The sequence below is a fragment of the Folsomia candida genome, unplaced genomic scaffold (assembly GCF_002217175.1).
Source record: "Folsomia candida strain VU population unplaced genomic scaffold, ASM221717v1 Fcan01_Sc007, whole genome shotgun sequence".
In the NCBI taxonomy this organism is placed as follows: Eukaryota; Metazoa; Arthropoda; class Collembola; order Entomobryomorpha; family Isotomidae; genus Folsomia; species Folsomia candida.
Genome location: NW_019091199.1, coordinates 5,384,536 through 5,403,930, shown reverse-complemented (window position 1 = coordinate 5,403,930; position 19,395 = coordinate 5,384,536). Strand labels below are relative to the sequence as shown.

The 19,395-nt window shown below is 39.2% G+C and overlaps 3 protein-coding genes and 1 long non-coding RNA gene across 5 annotated transcripts; 2 read left to right on the top strand and 2 right to left on the bottom strand.

The window, feature by feature from the left end:
* Positions 1-1,740: 1,740 nt before the first annotated feature.
* Positions 1,741-8,433, bottom strand: LOC110852506 (fatty acyl-CoA hydrolase precursor, medium chain). The gene is made up of 13 exons (XM_022100595.2): positions 8,211-8,433; positions 7,836-7,879; positions 7,411-7,694; positions 6,177-6,347; positions 5,774-5,878; positions 5,588-5,709; positions 5,320-5,465; positions 4,676-4,997; positions 4,187-4,293; positions 3,948-4,112; positions 3,617-3,717; positions 2,537-2,722; positions 1,741-2,365 (listed from the first exon to the last, which is right to left on the bottom strand). Exons 1-13 carry the CDS (start codon positions 8,371-8,373, stop codon positions 1,882-1,884), a joined length of 2,400 nt encoding a protein of 799 aa, XP_021956287.2. The 5' UTR covers positions 8,374-8,433; the 3' UTR covers positions 1,741-1,881.
* A 1,645-nt stretch (positions 8,434-10,078) lies between these two features.
* Positions 10,079-12,075, top strand: LOC110851928 (isoaspartyl peptidase/L-asparaginase). Of its 2 annotated transcripts, XM_022099872.2 has the most exons (7): positions 10,080-10,286; positions 10,362-10,397; positions 10,461-10,613; positions 10,700-10,777; positions 10,833-11,273; positions 11,340-11,561; positions 11,887-12,075. In XM_022099872.2, exons 1-7 carry the CDS (start codon positions 10,208-10,210, stop codon positions 11,889-11,891), a joined length of 1,014 nt encoding a protein of 337 aa, XP_021955564.1. In that variant the 5' UTR covers positions 10,080-10,207; the 3' UTR covers positions 11,892-12,075. The 2 variants fall into 2 exon arrangements, with proteins under 2 accessions (XP_035709529.1, XP_021955564.1); XM_035853636.1 differs by having other exon boundaries at positions 10,079-10,286; positions 11,340-12,075.
* LOC110851929 lies at positions 12,076-13,360 on the bottom strand. Its single transcript, XR_002548092.2, has 3 exons — positions 13,206-13,360; positions 12,354-12,634; positions 12,076-12,269 (listed from the first exon to the last, which is right to left on the bottom strand). It is a non-coding gene; the product is annotated as an uncharacterized LOC110851929 (long non-coding RNA).
* A 31-nt stretch (positions 13,361-13,391) lies between these two features.
* Positions 13,392-19,330, top strand: LOC118436166. The gene is made up of 17 exons (XM_035853635.1): positions 13,392-13,685; positions 13,766-14,149; positions 14,222-14,348; positions 14,408-14,498; positions 14,776-15,003; positions 15,066-15,154; positions 15,299-15,495; positions 15,563-15,615; positions 15,699-15,966; positions 17,260-17,431; positions 17,506-17,623; positions 17,687-17,790; positions 17,857-18,013; positions 18,090-18,113; positions 18,211-18,362; positions 18,926-19,088; positions 19,159-19,330. Exons 2-17 carry the CDS (start codon positions 13,815-13,817, stop codon positions 19,164-19,166), a joined length of 2,286 nt encoding a protein of 761 aa, XP_035709528.1. The 5' UTR covers positions 13,392-13,685; positions 13,766-13,814; the 3' UTR covers positions 19,167-19,330.
* Positions 19,331-19,395: the final 65 nt, after the last annotated feature.

Sequence of the window (19,395 nt, the reverse complement as noted above, 5' to 3'; positions counted from 1 at the left end):
AGTCAGGGCTTATGGAACCGTCATGTCCGTCCGTCCGTCCGTCCGTCTGTCCGGCACGATAGAGCCAAAACGGCTGAACCGATTGACTTGAAATTTTTACCATATGCATATAGGGCAAAGTTAGGAAACGAGTTCGAAGATGGGCGAAATCGGTCAAGTGGTTGACCAGTGGGGGTCATCTAGGTGGGTGGGGTATTGTGCACCAAAAGTTCAAAATTGTCGTAGAAGGCTGAAATTTGGTACAGAGGTTGCTAATGGCTCCTAATAGATGAAAATGACTAAAAGTTGGAAAAATTTTCATCTTGAGGGACCCTATGGGGTGACCCATACCGATTTTTCAAAATCGTTATAACAAGCTGAAATTTGGTAGATAGGTTGCTAATGGGTATTAATAGAAGAATATGACATAAAATTGGTAAAATTCTTATCTGGAGCGACCCTATGGGGTAACCCATACCGATTTTTAGAAATTACTTTAAAAACATGAAATCCGGCACGGTGATACCTAATGGCTTCTCACGAAAGGATATGAAGCTAAAACTGAGCAAATTTTAACCAGAGTGACCCTGGAGGAGTCAGGGACTCTGTCCCTGACTCGGGCTATATGGAGTCTGCACTAGAGGTGAGCTGGATCGTCATTTTTTGAGATCCAATCCATCCAAATCCATTTGGCCCAAAAAATTTCAGATCCAATCCATCCAAATCCATTTGGCCCAAAACATTTCAGATCCAATCCATCCAAATCCATTTAGCCCAAAAAATTTCAGATCCAATCCATCCAAATCCATTTGGCCCAAAAAATTTCAGATCCAATCCATCCAAATCCATTTGGCCCAAAAAATTTCAGATCCAATCCATCCAAATCCATTTGGCCCAAAAAATTTCAGATCCAATCCATCCAAATCCATTTGGCCCAAAACATTTCAGATCCAATCCATCCAAATCCATTTAGCCCAAAAAATTTCAGATCCAATCCATCCAAATCCATTTGGCCCAAAAAATTTCAGATCCAATCCATCCAAATCCATTTGGCCCAAAAAATTTCAGATCCAATCCATCCAAATCCATTTGGCCCAAAAAATTTCAGATCCAATCCATCCAAATCCATTTGGCCCAAAAAATTTCAGATCCAATTCATCCAAATCCAGTTGGATCGGATCAGGGCATGAATTATCCAAAGAATTATATATATAAACTCATGGTTAGTGTTCGGAATAAATCTGATTGGACTGTATACGTGTCACAGTGTGTTCCATGCAACAAAAGTAGGGCCCAGTTAATGTTAGGATGAGATCGGAGTGTTAAAAAGAACACTTCCTGATATTCTTTATGGTGACGAAATTTATCCAATTCGACCAAATCCAATCCACCCAGATCCTGTTCATCCAAATCCATTTCACCCCAAAAATTTCAGATCCAATCCATCCAAATCCATTTGGCCCAAAAGATTTCAGATCCAATCCATCCAAATCCATTTGGCCCAAAAAATTTCAGATCCAATCCATCCAAATCCATTTGGCCCAAAAAATTTCAGATCCAATTCATCCAAATCCAGTTGGATTGGATCGGGCCATGCATTATCCAAAAAAATGGATATCCAGCTCACCTCTAGTCTGCACTGTAGGTTTTTACAATAAATATCTCTGCGAAATAATCTTTTTTGAACATGTAATTATGTAATTTTGCAAAAAAATATGTCGCAACCAAACATTTTGTGGATGCAGACGTGATGAAATGCCATTTATGTTTTTGCCAGTGGACCACTTTCACCCATTTTATTTCAATATTTGTATGCAGAAACAATAAAACTGCATGGATCTCTTTCGACGACTTTTAAAATTCATTTTGCACACTGAATAATTAATTTGTGTTTTTTTTAAATTAAGGCTTAAAAAATACGGAAAAAAGCGCAACAATGAAAAGGACAAGGACGCTGACATTCGTTGCCAATCCAGACGATGTCGTTGTCGTAGGTTCGGTTGTTGTTGGGGTTGGTTGTGTCGTCGTCGTCGTCGTTGGTTGTCCAGTAGCTGGCGGTGTGGTTGGTGGCGGTGTGGTGGGTCCCGTTGGTGGTGGTGTGGTGGGTCCCGTCGGTGGCGGTGTGGTTGATCCCGTTGGTGGTGGTGTGGTGGGTCCCGTCGGTGGCGGTGTGGTTGATCCCGTTGGTGGTGGTGTGGTGGGTCCCGTCGGTGGCGGTGTGGTGGGTCCCGTTGGTGGTGGTGTGGTGGGTCCCGTCGGTGGCGGTGTGGTTGATCCCGTTGGTGGTGGTGTGGTGGGTCCCGTCGGTGGCGGTGTGGTTGATCCCGTTGGTGGTGGTGTGGTGGGTCCCGTCGGTGGCGGTGTGGTTGATCCCGTTGGTGGATCACTAATTAATTATGCATGCATTTTACAAAAAATGAAACACCAAGACTGGTTAGAAATGTAATTTATTTCGAATTCCAACTTCAAGTTTACGTTAAGACAGAGTTTAAATGTACAATTTTTGGTTTAGAAATCTTTAAATAAACTTGAAGTTCGAATCCATTCGTAGAAATACATGGTTGGAGTGGGGGACGGGTCCACGGGGGGAGTCCAGTCGACAAAGAGCTCGTCCGAGTTGCCCACCCAGTGGTTCGGGGCGTCGTAAACCATCTTGTCGTGACGGTCGAGCTTCATGTAGGGATGCGTCAGTGGGTCGTAAGGTTCCCAAATCACGGCGGATCCGTCTGCACCGTTCGGATCACTGCAAATTTTGTTGCCATCAAATTATTAGAGGTGACTTAATCAAAAATCGCGAATATGCAGTGTTTCGGGTGGAGGTAACTGGTTGCAAGAAATTTTCACTAGAAAGTTTCTTGTAGGGATTTTGGCCTGCAAGAAATGCAAGGCACAAGAAACGACGCCTACGTTAAAAATGCGTAAATACTTTTGTTACTATTTCGGAAAATGCTTTTAAATTTTAATAAATACCACATTTCTTGTGAATACTTTTTCCGGCTGTAGGCCGTTATTATAAAATGCATAACGCTTAAATGTTTCGATGGGTAAGGATAAAATGCTTTTTATTCAAAAAATTGGACTCCAAAAAATAGAATTCTTGAAATGAATGATTTCTTAACTAAGGAAAAATTAAATGTAATTTTTCAACGTCATTTTCTAATTCTTACGAAGAATTGATATTAAAAAGTAATCAAAGATGACAAAAAACGGGGGTGTTTAGTTGTCACAAAGTTCTAAGAAATTAGATTTCAAGAGCCTTTTATTTTACAAATTCAGTACATAACTTGCGCCATAGTTAAGTCATTTGGCGCAAGTTGGTATGCAAAATGAGGGGGGGGGGGAAGAAATGAATATTTTTTGGTTTTTAAATTTTTAGAAAATTCCACAAACAAAGGCAAGAAAGTGGTTTCTTGGAGGTATTTATTTTGACCAGCAAGAAATGCAAGGCGCAAGGAACTACACCTCGCCGCTATACTTCATACGACTAAATGACGCATATTTCTTGCACTTTCTCCCAGTTTCTTGCACCTCGCATTTCTTGCGTTTCTTGCTTTATTATACAGTGTAAGAAATGCAGTAAACCCACAAGATCACTGCGAATATAGGTATGTGTACAATTTGAATAAGCTTGACTAACCCGTGGTTCACGAAGTTGATAAAATACTTCATCCAGCGTCTGCTCACTTTCATGTCTTCGTTGATAAGTGGTCCCAACCAGAAAAAGTAGATCAAGTCATCCTGCAAATTATTAAATATGTATTTTTTGACCCACATATACAAAGGAAATACGTATGAAATTTATTTACAAAAATAATTTGTTCTATCCATTTAAAGTAGACTTGTATTTACTACTTTCTCCTTTCATAATTCATATGTTTCAGAATTTCCGATAGGAGCAGGCATAATTTCCGAAGTTTACATGCGCGTCTCATGATGATAAAAGATGCGAAATATTTAAATATTTCTACCGTGTGCGCAATTCCTCCCGGAATGTAGTGGCGTCCAAGAATGAGCTCGTACAGCGTCCAGCGACCCACGTAGTCCAAACTGTAAAAATACGCGTGCCTCGTCAGCCTCGACTGGAATTTGAGCGTCTCGTATTGCGGGGCTTTAAAAGCCATCACGGTCACCATCTTTTTTCATGGACAGGTAAAAATAATCAGGTCGGCATCATACATAATTTTAATTAGAAACGTTCTCCTCTTACATCAGTCATTCCGGGCAATTTATCCTCCAACGTTCCTGTATGTGCGGCATCGCCCAAGTACGTGTTCACCATCGTGTGGTACAACTCCCCACTCGCGTCACGAATTCCTGGCAAGGTCAAAGGTCAAATTGAATTGGTTTAGATCAACTTAGTAGTAAAGTTGCAAGTATGAAAATCGGGTCGGAGTAAAAAATATTTATGAAGAAAAATTGTGTAGAATTTTGTAAATCATATTATTCATCTTCATTCACAAGGGTTTAAACGACTAAATTTGTCTGAGCTGAAACTTTGCTATGATTTTAAGAAGAATGTCTGCAAAATATTCGGCAGTGAAAAATACATATCTCATGTAGAAAATTGTGAGCAGGAGCAAAAATCCTGTATATTTTATTCTGCGTAGAAATACAGAACAATTTTGCACCGACATATGGAACCCGTTTCTGTCCTGACTTTCTTTTTCCCATTCCGTGACAAGAAAAACTTAATTACCCAAATTTTTCAGCAAATTCGGCAACAATTCGTTCCTCATGTACGTCTCATTTTTATCCAGCTCGTTCGGCAAGATAAAGTTGGTCACGATATCGTCCAGAGCGAACGTTCCGTCATGTTTCGTCGCCCCAAAGACGACTGGAACATTTCGCTGTTCCAATTTTTCCAAAACTTCGTACGGATGTTGTGGCATGAAGTAAGGAACGGTCAACCCGGGCGACTGAATGCTTGGCATTTTCGCGTCAAATCCCAACCTTCCGACAGATTCCTCCTCGTGACGCCAAATTGCGAGGGCATTAACCAAAGTTTGCAGCGATGCGGTCTGAAGGAACGCAAGATTGAATGAAAAACTACACACTTTTAAGAATTATCGTTGTTATTGAAGGGGCATTATGTTCCACCTCATTTGCATAATATAATCAGTCCCGTGTGAAAATGTACGTGATGAAAATTGGTCGATTTATCTGTAGATATCAGCTAGATGAAAGTTTGTGCCGAAAATTCTTACAAAATTCTACAGAGTTCTGCACATTCATCTGTGGAACTTGATTTTAAATGTGTCAATTTGTGTACAGGACTGTCCACATGCAAATTAGGTAATAATGCGTCTTCAAAGAAGTTAATGCTTCAGGTCAATATCGAACCTGCATGCACGCTGTAACGGCTGGGATATCAGCGCGAGTTTGAGTTTCGGGATCGTAACAACCGGCAAGTTCTGCGATTTCGAGATGGTTATCGATCGCGGGCTCTTCCGATACGGCCCACACGCTGATAGCAGCTCCGGAAAATCCTGGAGGGGAAAATGCATGAAAAAAGTTTTGAACAATTATCGAATTTCTCTTGAAATTTTTTGAATTTCTCTTAAAAGTTTTGAAAATTCTAGGAAAAGGCTCAAAATTTTGCATCTTTTACCCCAAACGCCATGAAAGAGGTTTTTGTCCTTGGTGAGGGGAGTTGTCAGAAGGTTGCCGACTATCATACTTCCGGCAGATTGTCCAGTGACCGTGACACGATTCGGATCTCCACCAAAATACCTATTTTTTATTTAAAAAGTTGTGTAATTTCGAAGATTAATATAAAATGAAAATGTGGACGCACTTGATGTTTTCTTGAACCCATTCCAACGCGGTGACGGTGTCGTACATTCCTGCACATCCGGGAGCATCGTCCGTGCCAAGATTCAAGGCTCCGAGAACGCCCAAACTAAAATATTTAGGAAATCGTTAAAAAATATTTCATTAGTTATTACATTATGTAAATTATTTAAATATTCCTGATATAAACTTTTTTGTGGAGTACAAACTTATTTAAAAATGTCCGTTGAGTCGACAAACGTTTGACAATTAAAATATTAATGTCGCTCGTCGGCGAGACATTGTGAAGAATAAAAGGTGTGGTTATCATATCCAAGTACTTGACTCGCTATTTACCAACTTGCGCCAATGTTATGATTCAACTATGGCACAAGTTAGCAAAAGACGCTTGAAAAAAATAAACTTACCGATAATTGAGCGTGATGAGGACAATTTTGTCCTCCATCATTCTCAGCCCGGTGAAAGCAGAGCCCCAAATACTGTCGGAACCACCACCATGATAAAATACGACGACCGGAAGTAACTCCTCCTCGTCCGGGTTTGCTGGAATTTTGGGCGTGTTTATCGCCAGGGTCAAGCTGAAAGAAATATGTAAAATCATAAAAATAGTGGTTTGATACTTAATTAATTTTACCACAATTTCGCAATTTTTCTAAATGAAATCAAGAAATATTCAAATTGTTTAATATTTTTAAAATACTTTTCATTATTATTTTGTCCAAGTCAAAAATGTAAATGCTTTTGCTACATTTTCTAAAAAGGATCCAAATTTCAAGTATCTATTTCTAGGTTTTCATAAATACTATTCTGTTGTAAATTAGCTTTATTCCTATAAAATGCATGTCATGCACCAATATTTCGATGATGTTAGAAGGAAAACTTCTTATTTAAAAAAAATTGACTCTAAACTAGAATTCTCGAAATGACGAAGTACACATATTTCTTAAGTAGGAAAAACTAATGTAATTAGTTTTTCTAATGTCATTTTTTCTATATAATTTTTTCTAAAAAAATTAGAAAAACTAATGTAATTTTTTCACGCCATTTTATAATTCTGAAGAAGAATTCTATTAAAAAGTAATCAAAGATAGGGAATAGGGGCCTGGTAATTTTTACAAAGTTCCAACTTTCACTCATACTCGGCACCTTTGTAAACCAAACTTTTAAAAAAGTTACAAAGTGAGGCGCAAAAGGAACGTAAGATTTTTTCAGTGCACATTTTGCAAAAAATTCGGTAGTGAACTCCATGCTCTACTCATTTGCTAACTTGCATCATAGTTAATGCACAACGTTGGCGCAAGTTCATATGCAAAATGAGAAGAAAAAGAAAGTGAGATTCTTTTGGTTCAGAAATTTGTAGACAATCGTCAGGTTTAAACGGTTTACAAAAATTTGAACATGAATTGGTCTACTTTTTATTCAACAAAGTTACTAACTTGCGCCATAGTTAAGTAATTTGATGCAGGTTTGTTAGTTGGTGTACGAAATGAGAGGGAAAAATAATGTATTTTTTTTGTTCATAATTTTTTTGAAAATTGTGTCAATTTTAAAAGAGTCAGGTGTGAATTGATGTAATGGCTTGACTAACTTGCGCCATAGTTAGGCTACAAATTTGCGCAAATTGGTAGAAAATGAGCGTACCAGTCTTCGTTTCCCATCTCTTTGACGGGCTCTTCTTGGAAGATTCGCCTCCTTTCTGACCTCCCTGAAATGCTTCGGAACTTGTCGCCACGTTGTTTTCTCGAGGTGTGAATCGCTCTCATGATCTCGACGAGGTCAACGGGTTTCGAGTACTGCTCGGCAGACGGGTCGTCTCGTGATCCCGGAATATCCAGGATCGCCTCTTGCGGACAGAGAGAAAAGATCTCTTTGGCGTAAAACGGTTCACCGTTTTCGGTCAGAGGTTTTCGATGGACTTGGGCTGGCTACAGGATTTTTTAAAAAGTTACAGTTTGCACAAATTGAGTGGATTTTTTCCATGTAAAATTTATTTACGAAAAAACGGAGAGTTTACAAAGATTGATGTGAAATCCTGAAATAAATAAAATTGGGGTTATAAATGTTACCTTGAATCGATTGACTCCCATGTACGAATCACTATCGGCGTATGCTGTAATTAATAAGTGAATGTGAAATTATCATAAAAATTAGTCACGTCTACTTTGTAAACTATGTAGATTTATATTATGTACAAACTGTCTGAAATTCAAACCGCCGTAAAATTCGTAAACTTTGTAAATAAATCATCCTTGAATTACAAAAGTTCAATGCTTCAAAATTCGATAAAGCCACGAATATTTGAAAATTTATCATGGACCTTATAACAAAAAATTTTGGGACACAATGGGAAATTTCGAGTGAATATTCTCAAATGAAATTTGCACAGTTACAAAAATGCACACGCATTTCCCCACAATTTACAAACAAAAAAAAACGCTTACGAATTCCATGGAATGTCCAATAAGCCGTCTGATCTCTCGAAGTGACTCCCTGCTGTCCCACAATTTGTCCCAAGATGGGATGCTCCACAGTGACCTGGGTGCCTTGACCCCATGTCAAGGTCACGCCTGCTAAAACCACCAATAAAACGCCTCTCACTGCCATCTTTATCGAATCAATGATCCAATTCAGACCAACGCAAAATCCGAAGTGAGACACTTAATCATTATCAAATTGTAAATCAATTCTCTTGCTTAATTGATTGACAACCTTATCGAGTCTTCATCATCATCGTCGATACGAATTTTCCCGTATCGATGATTCGATAAGGTCAATTAGCAGTAGTGCCACGGGTTAATTGGGTTTGCATAATTGACAGGTTTGTGTCGCAATCGAATTTTCCATTTGCACAGGAGCTTGATTGAATTATTTTAAAAGTGTCGAGTTTAGTAATCATATCGAGATTTCATACATATGTCGATTCCATTGTTCTCGAATTAATGTGCATAATCGTCACCAGAAGTAAAATGGATCGAATCACTCTTGAACTTGACCAAATATTAATTGTCATGTCATGCCAAAAATTGAGTCACACACTTAATTCTGTCGCAATTAGATAGTTAGTTAGTGGAAAGATTAAATAAGTAGGCCTATGCCCGTTTCGTAATTTTCCATCTGAAAGAATTTCGCATGAAAGAATATCCATTTCCACTTTGGAGATGGATATTTGGAAGGTTGGAGGGCGAGATTTTTAAATGGATATGGATATTTGGGTACTGGAGGCGAGAATAATTCGGCCTGGATTATTTTTAGGTTTTTATCCGATATGTACATATCTGCCAACCTCCGCACCAATCAGTCATTTTCATCTATAAACCTGTTCCAAATTTATACAATTCTTTGGCTACAAAGTTTTGGTGGCGTTCAAATTTATCAAATTTTGAAATTTCGAATGAAGCTTAACGTGTGTGATTGAAAGGTACATACGTACTTTATGTATTTTGTCTACAATTGGTTTATTGCTATTTGTGACTAAAAATTTTAAACTTCCATGAAAAATTAACAACGATGATGATGGATGCTTTTAAATTCATTATTTTTTTACTGCATCTTCTACATTTGCATATTTCATTGTTACAAATATGTTCCTGTTTGTGTATAATAACCTTTTGAAAGTATTTTGAAGTTAATATCTTGAAGAAATTAAAGATATGATGTTTTGCATGATGTGCAAAAATATATTAAAAATTTCGTTTTTACATGTTTGCATGTTTTTACATATTTGCCATTACAAATTTTAAACTTTCGAGAAATACGAAATGATGATGAAATGAAATTTTTGAAATAGGATCTTCTATTAATAAGTAAGTGAATAATATTTTCAAAACTTTGGCAAAGTTGATATTAAGAGTTTAGGTATTTATTAAAGGTACAAATGTATCCATTCCATTGTTGTCTGACAAACAAACAATTACAAAACTGCACGCAAACCATTTATTGAACAATAAAATATTTACATGCAAATTATAATCACCGACAAAATTAATATCCGCTCATATTTTCTAAGTTTGTATTTATAATTAAATCGGATTCATAAATATTCACCAAATACATAAATACCTTGTCAGTTAATAAGTAAGTTAACACAGTTAAATACTTAAAATAACGGTATAACTTTCATATCACAAAAAAATATGCACTTGAAATTAGCTGAATTGATCATATGAAATCCAGTTATTAATGTGGTGGTTATCCTCGAGTACGATGAAGATAATGTGTTATCAGACCCAAGTTATATAGAGGAGTGTACATATATCTTATCTTTAATGCTGGTGGTATTAAATACACTTAATAATTGGATATTTTATTATTATGTAACATGTATAAGAATTCCTTGTGATCTGCAATGGAATTTGGGTCGTGTGTGAATTAAAGTTGTTTAAATCGCTCTTAAATTAATTACTTAATTTGCATATCGGTTAAAAAGTGAGGTAAGAAAATGGCAAGGCAGTTGTGGAGAGGAGTCGTTTTTGCATGCATTACGTTTTGCATGATCATATCTCACGCTGTTGCTCAAGGTGAGTTGTTAGTTGGTAAAATGTTATGAGAGTAATGATTTCTGATGATGATAAACGCTTATCTTTTTTCTTGAGGTGGTGACAAGATCTTGATAATTCATGGGGGTGCAGGTAGTGTCCGAATAAGTAGACAATTTCTAAAACTATGCGATAACTACTCGATAACAATTACAGGTACGATAACCCCGGCGCACGGGACGGCAAAAAAGGTCGCCATGCTGGCCGCGATCCGGGCTGGGTATGCAGCACTGCAAACTGAGGATGACGCCCAGCTTGCGGTTATCGAAGCCATTAAAGTTATGGAGGATTCGCCCGCCTTTAATGCGGGTAAGAATTGATAAGTGCTTAGCTTATGTGTGACGACGAGATGTGAATCATTGGAAAATTATTGCTAAAATTACGAAAATTGTTAGGAACGGGATCCGTTCGATCTGCCTCTGGTGAAGTAGAGATGGACGCGATAATCATAAATGGCACGGATCTTGGCACAGGTGACAATCATTTTACGCTGTTTATTATCATGACCTTTGACCCTCGACCTTTCAGGCGCCGTGGGTGCCGTCCGCCACATCAAGAACCCAATAACTCTCGCCCGTCTCGTGAAGGACACGTCCGAGCACGTTTTCCTCGTCGGTTATCAAGCCGAACTCTTTGCGCTGAACTCGAACCAAATGAACCTCGTCCCCACCTCGTCCCTCATTGCAAACTGGACCACAAGTAATGAAGGTTGGACTTCAAATCATCCCCGCAAACAGAACAGAGCCGGCACTGTTGGTGCCGTTGCGGTGAATTCACGCGGACAAATTTTCGCAGGGACGTCGACTGGTGGCTTATCGGGAAAGATGGATGGTCGTGTCGGCGACACGCCGATCGTGGGGGCAGGAACGTTGGCGGATGACGAAATCGGCGGGATTTCTGCGACTGGGTGGGGCGAAGCTTTTATTCGATACAGGGTCGCGTCCCGTATTGCAGGATTGATGGAGGGAGGTGGGTACGGAACGTTGGATGACGTTGACCTCAGGTCGTAACCATTTTATCCTCTTAATTCAACAGGAATGAATGCTTCCATGTCGATAAGTACGGTTTTGAGTGGGATGGCGTCACGAATTCAGGACGCGGACGGTGGTGCGATCGCTATTGGGAAGAATGGTGACATTGGGTTCGAGTGGAACTCGGAGCAAATGGCGTGGGCGTACAGTAAAGGGGTCGATATCCATTATGGCGTCGACCGTGGGGAGGACATTAACGTTCCCTTGGACGACAGTGTCTCCACAGGTTCGACAACGACAGAATCGACGACGCCGACGACTCCGGGTGGTAGTGGTAGTGTTGGGCGAAAGGGTGGTATTTTCTTTGGAATTATTACAGCGTTTATTGTCACCATTTCAGTTGTTTGAGAAATTTGATGCCATAATTTCTATTAACTATCCTTTAAATTCGTGACGTCTTATAATTTGACCCAGCTTGACCTCTACCACTGACACGTGACCAATTTGACACTTTTTCCCTTTGGGATGACAAGACCAGACTGAATGTGACTAACACTTGAATAAAGGTAAATTGAATTGAAGACCAAAATAATTGTATATTGATATCCTAGGATGACAAGTTTTGGAGTAATTTCCGTCAACCCAGCAAAAAGATGTCATTAAAGCTACTTTAATAATTAAATTAAGTAATGTGCAAAGGCTGTTGGCTATGATGCAATAAATCAATTATTATTAATTAATTAAGTCAGTTAATTACTACTAACTAGAAATAAAATCCCCTCGAAAACACATCCCCAAAATTGAGCTGTTTTAAACAAAGATTTTTATTTGATATTTATAATGACCACATTTTCCTCTGACCAGATCGATCGATATAATTACATGAACAATGGGTCCAATTCGAATTTAGAAAAGTTGTTTATAATAAAGATACATTCTTACAAAATAATGTGAACGAATTTTGAAGAGCCATGAAGAAGATCTTCACCAAAGTCTGAGACAAAGAAAAAAAGACCAATTAGTCATGAAATCGTAAAAAAAATAAGGTCATAAAATAAACTTGAGAAATTTTACTCACAATTCAACACGTACAATTTCGATTTGTCTTTTTTAGGTTTCCGTTTGGTGTGTCAGTCTTATGTTGTCTCCGCTGCGTTAATTGTCCGGAGGGGCCTGGTCTTCGTTCGGACAGGCGGACCCGTCATTATGACATCCTCCACATTTAGGACACTGCATTTCCGAAGGGGTCGCGGCTGCTTCGTCCGTGGCTCCAGCGTCTTGCTTCTTCTTTCCACAACAGGCACCCATCTTTCTTCTTCTTGTGGTGGTGGGTAGAAGGGGAGGAGGGTGTGGTTAACACTGGAAGGAGAGGAGAGAAAATTAAGCGTTTTTAAAAAAAATCTATCTCTCACACGACTCGACGAAAACTCAGACAACAAGATTCTCCTCACTTTTGCTCTACACATCCCAAAAAATCCGTTCCCTCAACAACGAGACAATTTGAAATAAAATCCCACCAATCAAAACCTACCCCCAAAAGTCTAGCCCTCCTCTTCAATTTCATGAGGAATTATTTATATTTTAAATGATAGGTCATTTTATTTACAAAAATCGTGTAAGAGGCAGAATGGTGATCTCGGACCCTATCCGGATCAAGTAAAGGTTTTCCCAACTCACCAACATCGGGTTTTTCCTCTACACCCCAAGCAAACAAAGTGTATTTTATATTTCATCAATGTGTGTTAATAAATAAAAATCCAAAATATTCCATCATTTAATGTGTTATCCCCCAAAAAAGAACTTTTTAAAATTCCCTATTTTTCGAAAATTTATGATGAGAAGCCGAGAGCAGGCAGAGGCTAGACTTCCCTCGTCCTTGTTTGTCAGAAAAGACGGTAAATTTGGATGAAATAGTCGCACCACGACTTACCTGATCAATAGAAACGGATAGAGGGGGTGGACCGGACGTGGGGAGAGACAAAAAATAGGGGAGGAAGAGGTTATTTCCAAATTTTCGTAATTCCACCCGGAGGACGACGAATGAAGATGACTGATTGATTACGATGTTTGCAGCCGACTGGCAAGAAAACTCCAACAACGACCTCTCATTTTTGCCGGCTCTCCTTCCACGCATCCCGTTGGCTAGGAAATTTCTGGGAATTTAAATTTTGTCAAAAAAATTTTTTTTTGAAGTTGTAGGGAAGACTAGACGAACTTTTTTGATACTCGAAAGTTCCGAGCATCGCATTTTTTCTCACTTTTTAAGCATATTTTGATTTTTCCTGAAAAATTTTGAGTGTGAAAGTTGGGCATTTTTTATTTTTATGAAGAAATGATCTACTCATTAATTCCTTCAATTTGATATATGGGTCGACCTTAGGTCATTCACTTTTAAAAACAAGGATTTAGGGTACCATATTAAAATGTATTGCGTTTTGTTGTTAAATTAATTAATAATTAATTATTGTGTTGTGTTATTTATAATCCAAGGTCATTGCTTGTTTGTTATCTTAAAATTCGTCGTCATTTCTTTCACAAAATGGCTTCGCCCTTTCTCGTCCTCGTCGCGATCCTTGCCCACTTGCATTCCTCGACCTCATCCCAACTGGCGCCGCAGCCCAGTCGGATAAACCGCACCTCCGACGGGCGTGGGCCAGAATTGAAAGATGCGATTTTGAACGCCTCTCTACATCAGGCTGATGCTGGGCAGGAGCTCAACACGACACTGCCCCCCACGGACGGGCCCCTCGTCCCCTTTCTCATCGAAGGAGGGACCACGCTCCTCTACGAGGCTGTGTTGTCGGGCGAGGATGACGAGGAGGACAGCTACATTTCGCCCACATATCTTGGGAAGCAAATCACCTGCGAGTACACGTGAGTCGTTGTAATAAAGTTTAAATTTTTGTGCGACATTATGAATATTCAATTTCCGTTTTTTTTTCACAGCCAGCCCGACCCTAATACTGGCCTGTTCGATCCGAAAACCTACCCCGACTACAACTGCAACTTGTACATCCGCCATATCAAACCGATCTCGCACCTCATCGGATTCCGTCAAATGATGCTCGCCTCGGTAGGCTCATTCCTTTCACTTTAACTTCAGGTTTCACTAATTCACCCATTTTTGTGCAGGTGATAAAACCGATTGCGTTAATTTTCTGCCCGACGTACGCCGTGATTTACCTCGTGCCGCAGTCGAACGTCGCGCTCGTCATGATGACAAGTAATTGAGTTCTTGGTTTTAATTTATATTTAATTAAAGTCGTTGAATGATGCTTTATTCAAGTGTCTAACACGTTCATAGTAATCAACCAGCTCTTCCACACGTGACAAATACAATAAACAACTATATGAATTATCTAACTTTATAGCAAAAATAAAACTAGGATTTAGTACATACAATAAAATAATCTGATATAATTAAATCATTAACACGTAATCATGAGCCTTAAAAACAAAAAAAAATAAAAATCGATTTTCCCCTCTGTTCTTTTGGATAGCCCTAAACTACACCGAGTTGCAGGTCGGGTGGACGCAGTGGTTTCCAACGTTCACGGCCGTCCTCCTCCAAGGCTTCCCATACCCTGAGGACCATTCCATCATGTGGGGCTACGCCACACAGTTTTCCTACTCGGAGGTCGGCTTCTCACAAGACCCTCACAATAACTACTTCTTGGACATGTCGACCAAAAAATATAGGGAGAGAAGACTCCGTCGCCCAGCTGGAGGTGGGTGGGCATCGAAATTAATCCATAAAAGAAACAGTTACATGTTTTTGTTTTTTTTGCAGGCGGCGAGAACCTAGACGAGGTTGAGTGGCGAGAATTTGTCGGACGGAAGAAAGAAATGCTAGGAGATGAATTTGTTGATCCTCTTGAGGTACATGTGAACGTCATTGGAATAATTCTTGAAAATCTTGAATTTCATTTTGGTTAAGTTAGAAAATTGTTGGAAAGTGTGGAAAATTCGAATGAAGTTAATTAGAAATATTTTTGGGAGTTATTAATTATGAATTCGTTGCAGCGTTTGGAAGAGGTGGCTCATCGCATGTACGCCAAACTAAATGTTTCTAACCCACGGGCGAATGGGAGTCGGCCAAGTGCAGAGTTTGAAGTTCAGCAGAAAGATACGTTCTGGAGGATTGAGGACTCTGGGTGTCATCATAGGATCGAGTTGGTGGAAAACCCCGTCCTCAAAGGCGACGGGGGGCTCGTTACGTTGTGAGAAAATCTTTGCAAAAGTTATTTCATGCGAATTTCCATAATTTTTGTATTTCTGATTTCACAGGGACTTGCATGATTCCATTTCCTTCACAATTCGGGCCCTGCCGCTGACTGCGAGTAAGTCTGGAGCTGATTTTGACTATTTTTCTTGCCCAAATTTGTATCAAAATTGGAATACGTGTGTTGTGTGCCTCTCGCAGTTGGGCGTCTCTCCATGTACCGGCCGCTGTTTGTCATTACGAACTCACACCCTGAGGTTTTGAGCGTTGTGAAGAAGCACGAGTACGACTCGGAGGCGAAAATACAGACGGCGAAGGTCATGTTGTCACCGACGGGGAAGTCGATTGGGACTTCGAACATCACGATCCGAGCTACGCTGTCTTCCATCCAGTGTGCTGGACCCAATGAGCTCACCTACACTGTCCAAGTCGATCACGAAAAGGGACGCCGGCTTTGGGTCAACTTTCCGTAGGTTGAATTTTTCTAAATTTGGGACAATGTTAGTTTGTCGGCAGTAAATTTTTCTTGTTAAATATAATATTTATAAGTTTTATGCACACAGCACTTTTCTGATTTTTACATTTAATTATAAAATTTTGCAAAGGTTTCCGATTAAAAAAACTATTTCAGATTTGATTAGTAAACCCATGTTTGTCAGAATGTTATACTATTTTTAGCCCGAGTCAGGGCTTATGGAACCATCATGTCCGTCTGTCCGTCCGTCCGTCTGTCCGTCTTACGATAACTCTCGTTAAAGTCATCCTATCGACTTGAAATTTGGTACACATGTAGTATGGGGCAAATGAGGAGTTAAGTTCGAATATGAGCCAAATCGGTCAAGCGGTTGACCGGTGGGGGTCATCTAGGTGGGTAGGGTATTATGCACCAAAATTTCAAAATTGTTGTAGGAAGCTGAAATTTGGCATTGAGGTTGCTAATGGTGTCTAATTGAAGAATATGAATTGAAATTAGAAAAATTTGCGTCTGGAGGGTCCCGAGGGGGTGACCCATACCGATTTTTGAAAATCATCCAATCCAGCTGAAATTTGGTAGAAAAGGTGCTAATAGCCCCCCAATGGAAGAATATGAAGTGAAATTGGTAAAATTTTAAGTGGAGGGACCCTAGGGGTGGTCCATACCGATTTTAGAAATTGTCTTCAAAAGATGAAATTCGGTACGATGATACTTAATAGCTTCTTATGAAAGTTTATGAAGTTAAAACCGAGTAAAAGTGAAACAAAAGCAACCCCAAAGGGTGACCCACACCGCTTTCTAAAAGTTTCTATTTTAAAAGTTGGTAGCTGGTAATCGGGATATATTTGAGTACTAAAGTGAAAGTGCAATGTCGTAACGAACAAAATGACCCAGTAGGGTCAGCCCCACTGGTTTGGAAAACAATCGTAAAAGACTAAAAGTTGGCATAATCCTGCAGGGTTAGAGCAGCTTAATAGATTTTAAGATTCTTTTTGCAAGGAGGACCCAGTAGGGTGACCCATACTGATTTTTGAAATTGGCCAAGTAAGCTGAAATTTTGCATGCTGGATAATGGGAACATTTTTGACGTTTAAACATCAAAAATATCAAACTGCAGTTCGCAATTGCTAATTGTAGTTGGTACGGGTCATTTGACAAAAATTTAGAAGCGGACTCTGTCCGGGACTCTGCCCGAGTCAGGGACTCTGTCCCTGACTCGGGCTATATAAACACTGCACACTGTAGGTTTTCACTAATATTATAATTGCCAATTGTGCAATTTTTTAGGATCCCAATCTGTAAGAGTGGTCACTTTGGCAGAGATCGGCCGTGGAAAGAGGACAAACCCTATTGCATTGATCCTCACGTCATTCTCGAAGCTGGAAACGCCGTGTCGAGTGAATCTCATCCGAAAAAGATCCATATCCAAGATTCGACCCCCATATTTATCAAACTTCCGGTATTACAAAGACTCGAATTTTGGCCAAGGAACAAATTGAATTTCAAAATTTTACTATGGTTTTCTTTTCTCAGATAAACTATCGACCTCCTTCGATCCGTGGGGAAGAAATACCACTGTCGACCCACACCTACAATGCGGACCCGTCAAAACCCGCGTACCACAATTACTACCATATTACGAACGATACAAGTACGAAATGAAATGTGTACATTTTCAAACACAAATTATTCAAAAGTTCTCGTTTTCTTCTAGGAAAACTTAGAAAATGTAATTTCCGTTCGAATCGGAGTGAATGTGGTTGTTCCGACGCGGACAAGTTAGCTGATGATCCAGAAGTTTCCGATTGTAAAGAAATGGTAAAACATTGTATAAAATTTGCGCCTGTTTTTTTTTACACTTTCGTTGTCCATAATTTTTTGTAGGTGTACACTGTCCCACGAGCAAAATCGTTTCAAGTCAGTTTGGACTATGACCCTGTTATGCGGGAACAGGACCAGATTCCAGAGTTTTTTCGGCCGAAGGACCATTTTTCCGTGTACATTGAAGAGATAAATAATCGACGCGAGTTCACACTTTACAGTATGTTAGGCTGATTATTAGTTGACAGCATTTCATGAAATTCCATTAGACTAATAATAAGTAATACTGTTTTCAGGCCAACCCACCCCGCTGTTGGACGGTAAGACGACAGACTGTCAACTATCGCATTGAGTTCATTTTTCTTAATTTACTTGACTTGACTTAATTAATTTGTAATTCTACTTCTATGTACGTAGCGATAAATAGTGACGTTCGCCTGCACGAAGGGCGTGGTCCGTTCTATAATGCTCAAAACATCACAATCACCCTCCACGGAACGGGTCTCTTCCACTTTAAGGCCGGCCTAGGAAAATTCGATTCATTCGGAGAGGTCACCGGCTACTTCACGGTACTCGTTTTCCTAATTATTTTTGAAAATTGGGCGGATTTTTTTTAGACTGAAAGAATATGAAGTTAAATTGGAAAATTTGTCAACCAGAGGTACCCGACGGGGTGACCCATACCGATTTTCAGAACTTGTCGTAAAAAGCTGAAACTCGGAACGGTGATACTTAATGGCTTCTCATGAAATTATATGAAGTCAAAGATGAACAAAAAGTAACCAGAGGGGTATCCATACCGATTTCTAAGAGTTTATATATTCAGCTAAAATATAGTGAGGAGTCGAAAATTAACTTAGGATTAGAATTTACGAGGGTTGAAATTTTTATAGGAACAGCCTCCACTGTTCGTGGTATTTGGTGGCAAGTAATACTTGTCGTTAGTTAATGTAAGAATTAGTGAAAAATAGTATAACATTCTGCCAAACAAGGGTTTACTACTGGTTCGGGCTAAGCAAAGCTGTACTGATAGGTTTTTAATACTTTAAAACGACTTGCACATTTTACCCAAGTTTTGCACAATTTGGTAAAAATTTTGATATGTTTGACCTCTTTTTCGGTTTTGTGACAGGTTTATTCGGACTCGAACGAGCTGAATCATATAAAATTAGTGGTCGTGATGCTGTTAACGATCACATTCTGCTTTTCGCTAATCTTTCTGGGATTTATGCGCGTTCGGAAGCGCCTCTCCTCCCAACTCCCCTTCCAGACCAGGGAGAAGACGAAGTTCAAGAGTAACCCCATATTTATAATAAATTTGATCTTATTTGCCGTGCAAAAAATAATCATTCCTTGTTTTTATAGTGGAATAAGAAGCAGCAATCTCGTCTACTGGAAGTGGATCTCAAACAAATAATGCCGTTCCCATTTTTCTGTTCTCCTCTTATGTTTTTTACATTTCTGTTTTGTAAATATGTAGAATTGTGCAGTGCAATTTTAACTAATTTGTATGTATTTTAATTGTTAAATTAATAAATGCTTAGTTTTTACTTAAACCTCTTTCAGTAAGTTCATGAGATTCATGAAATCATGAAACAGAAA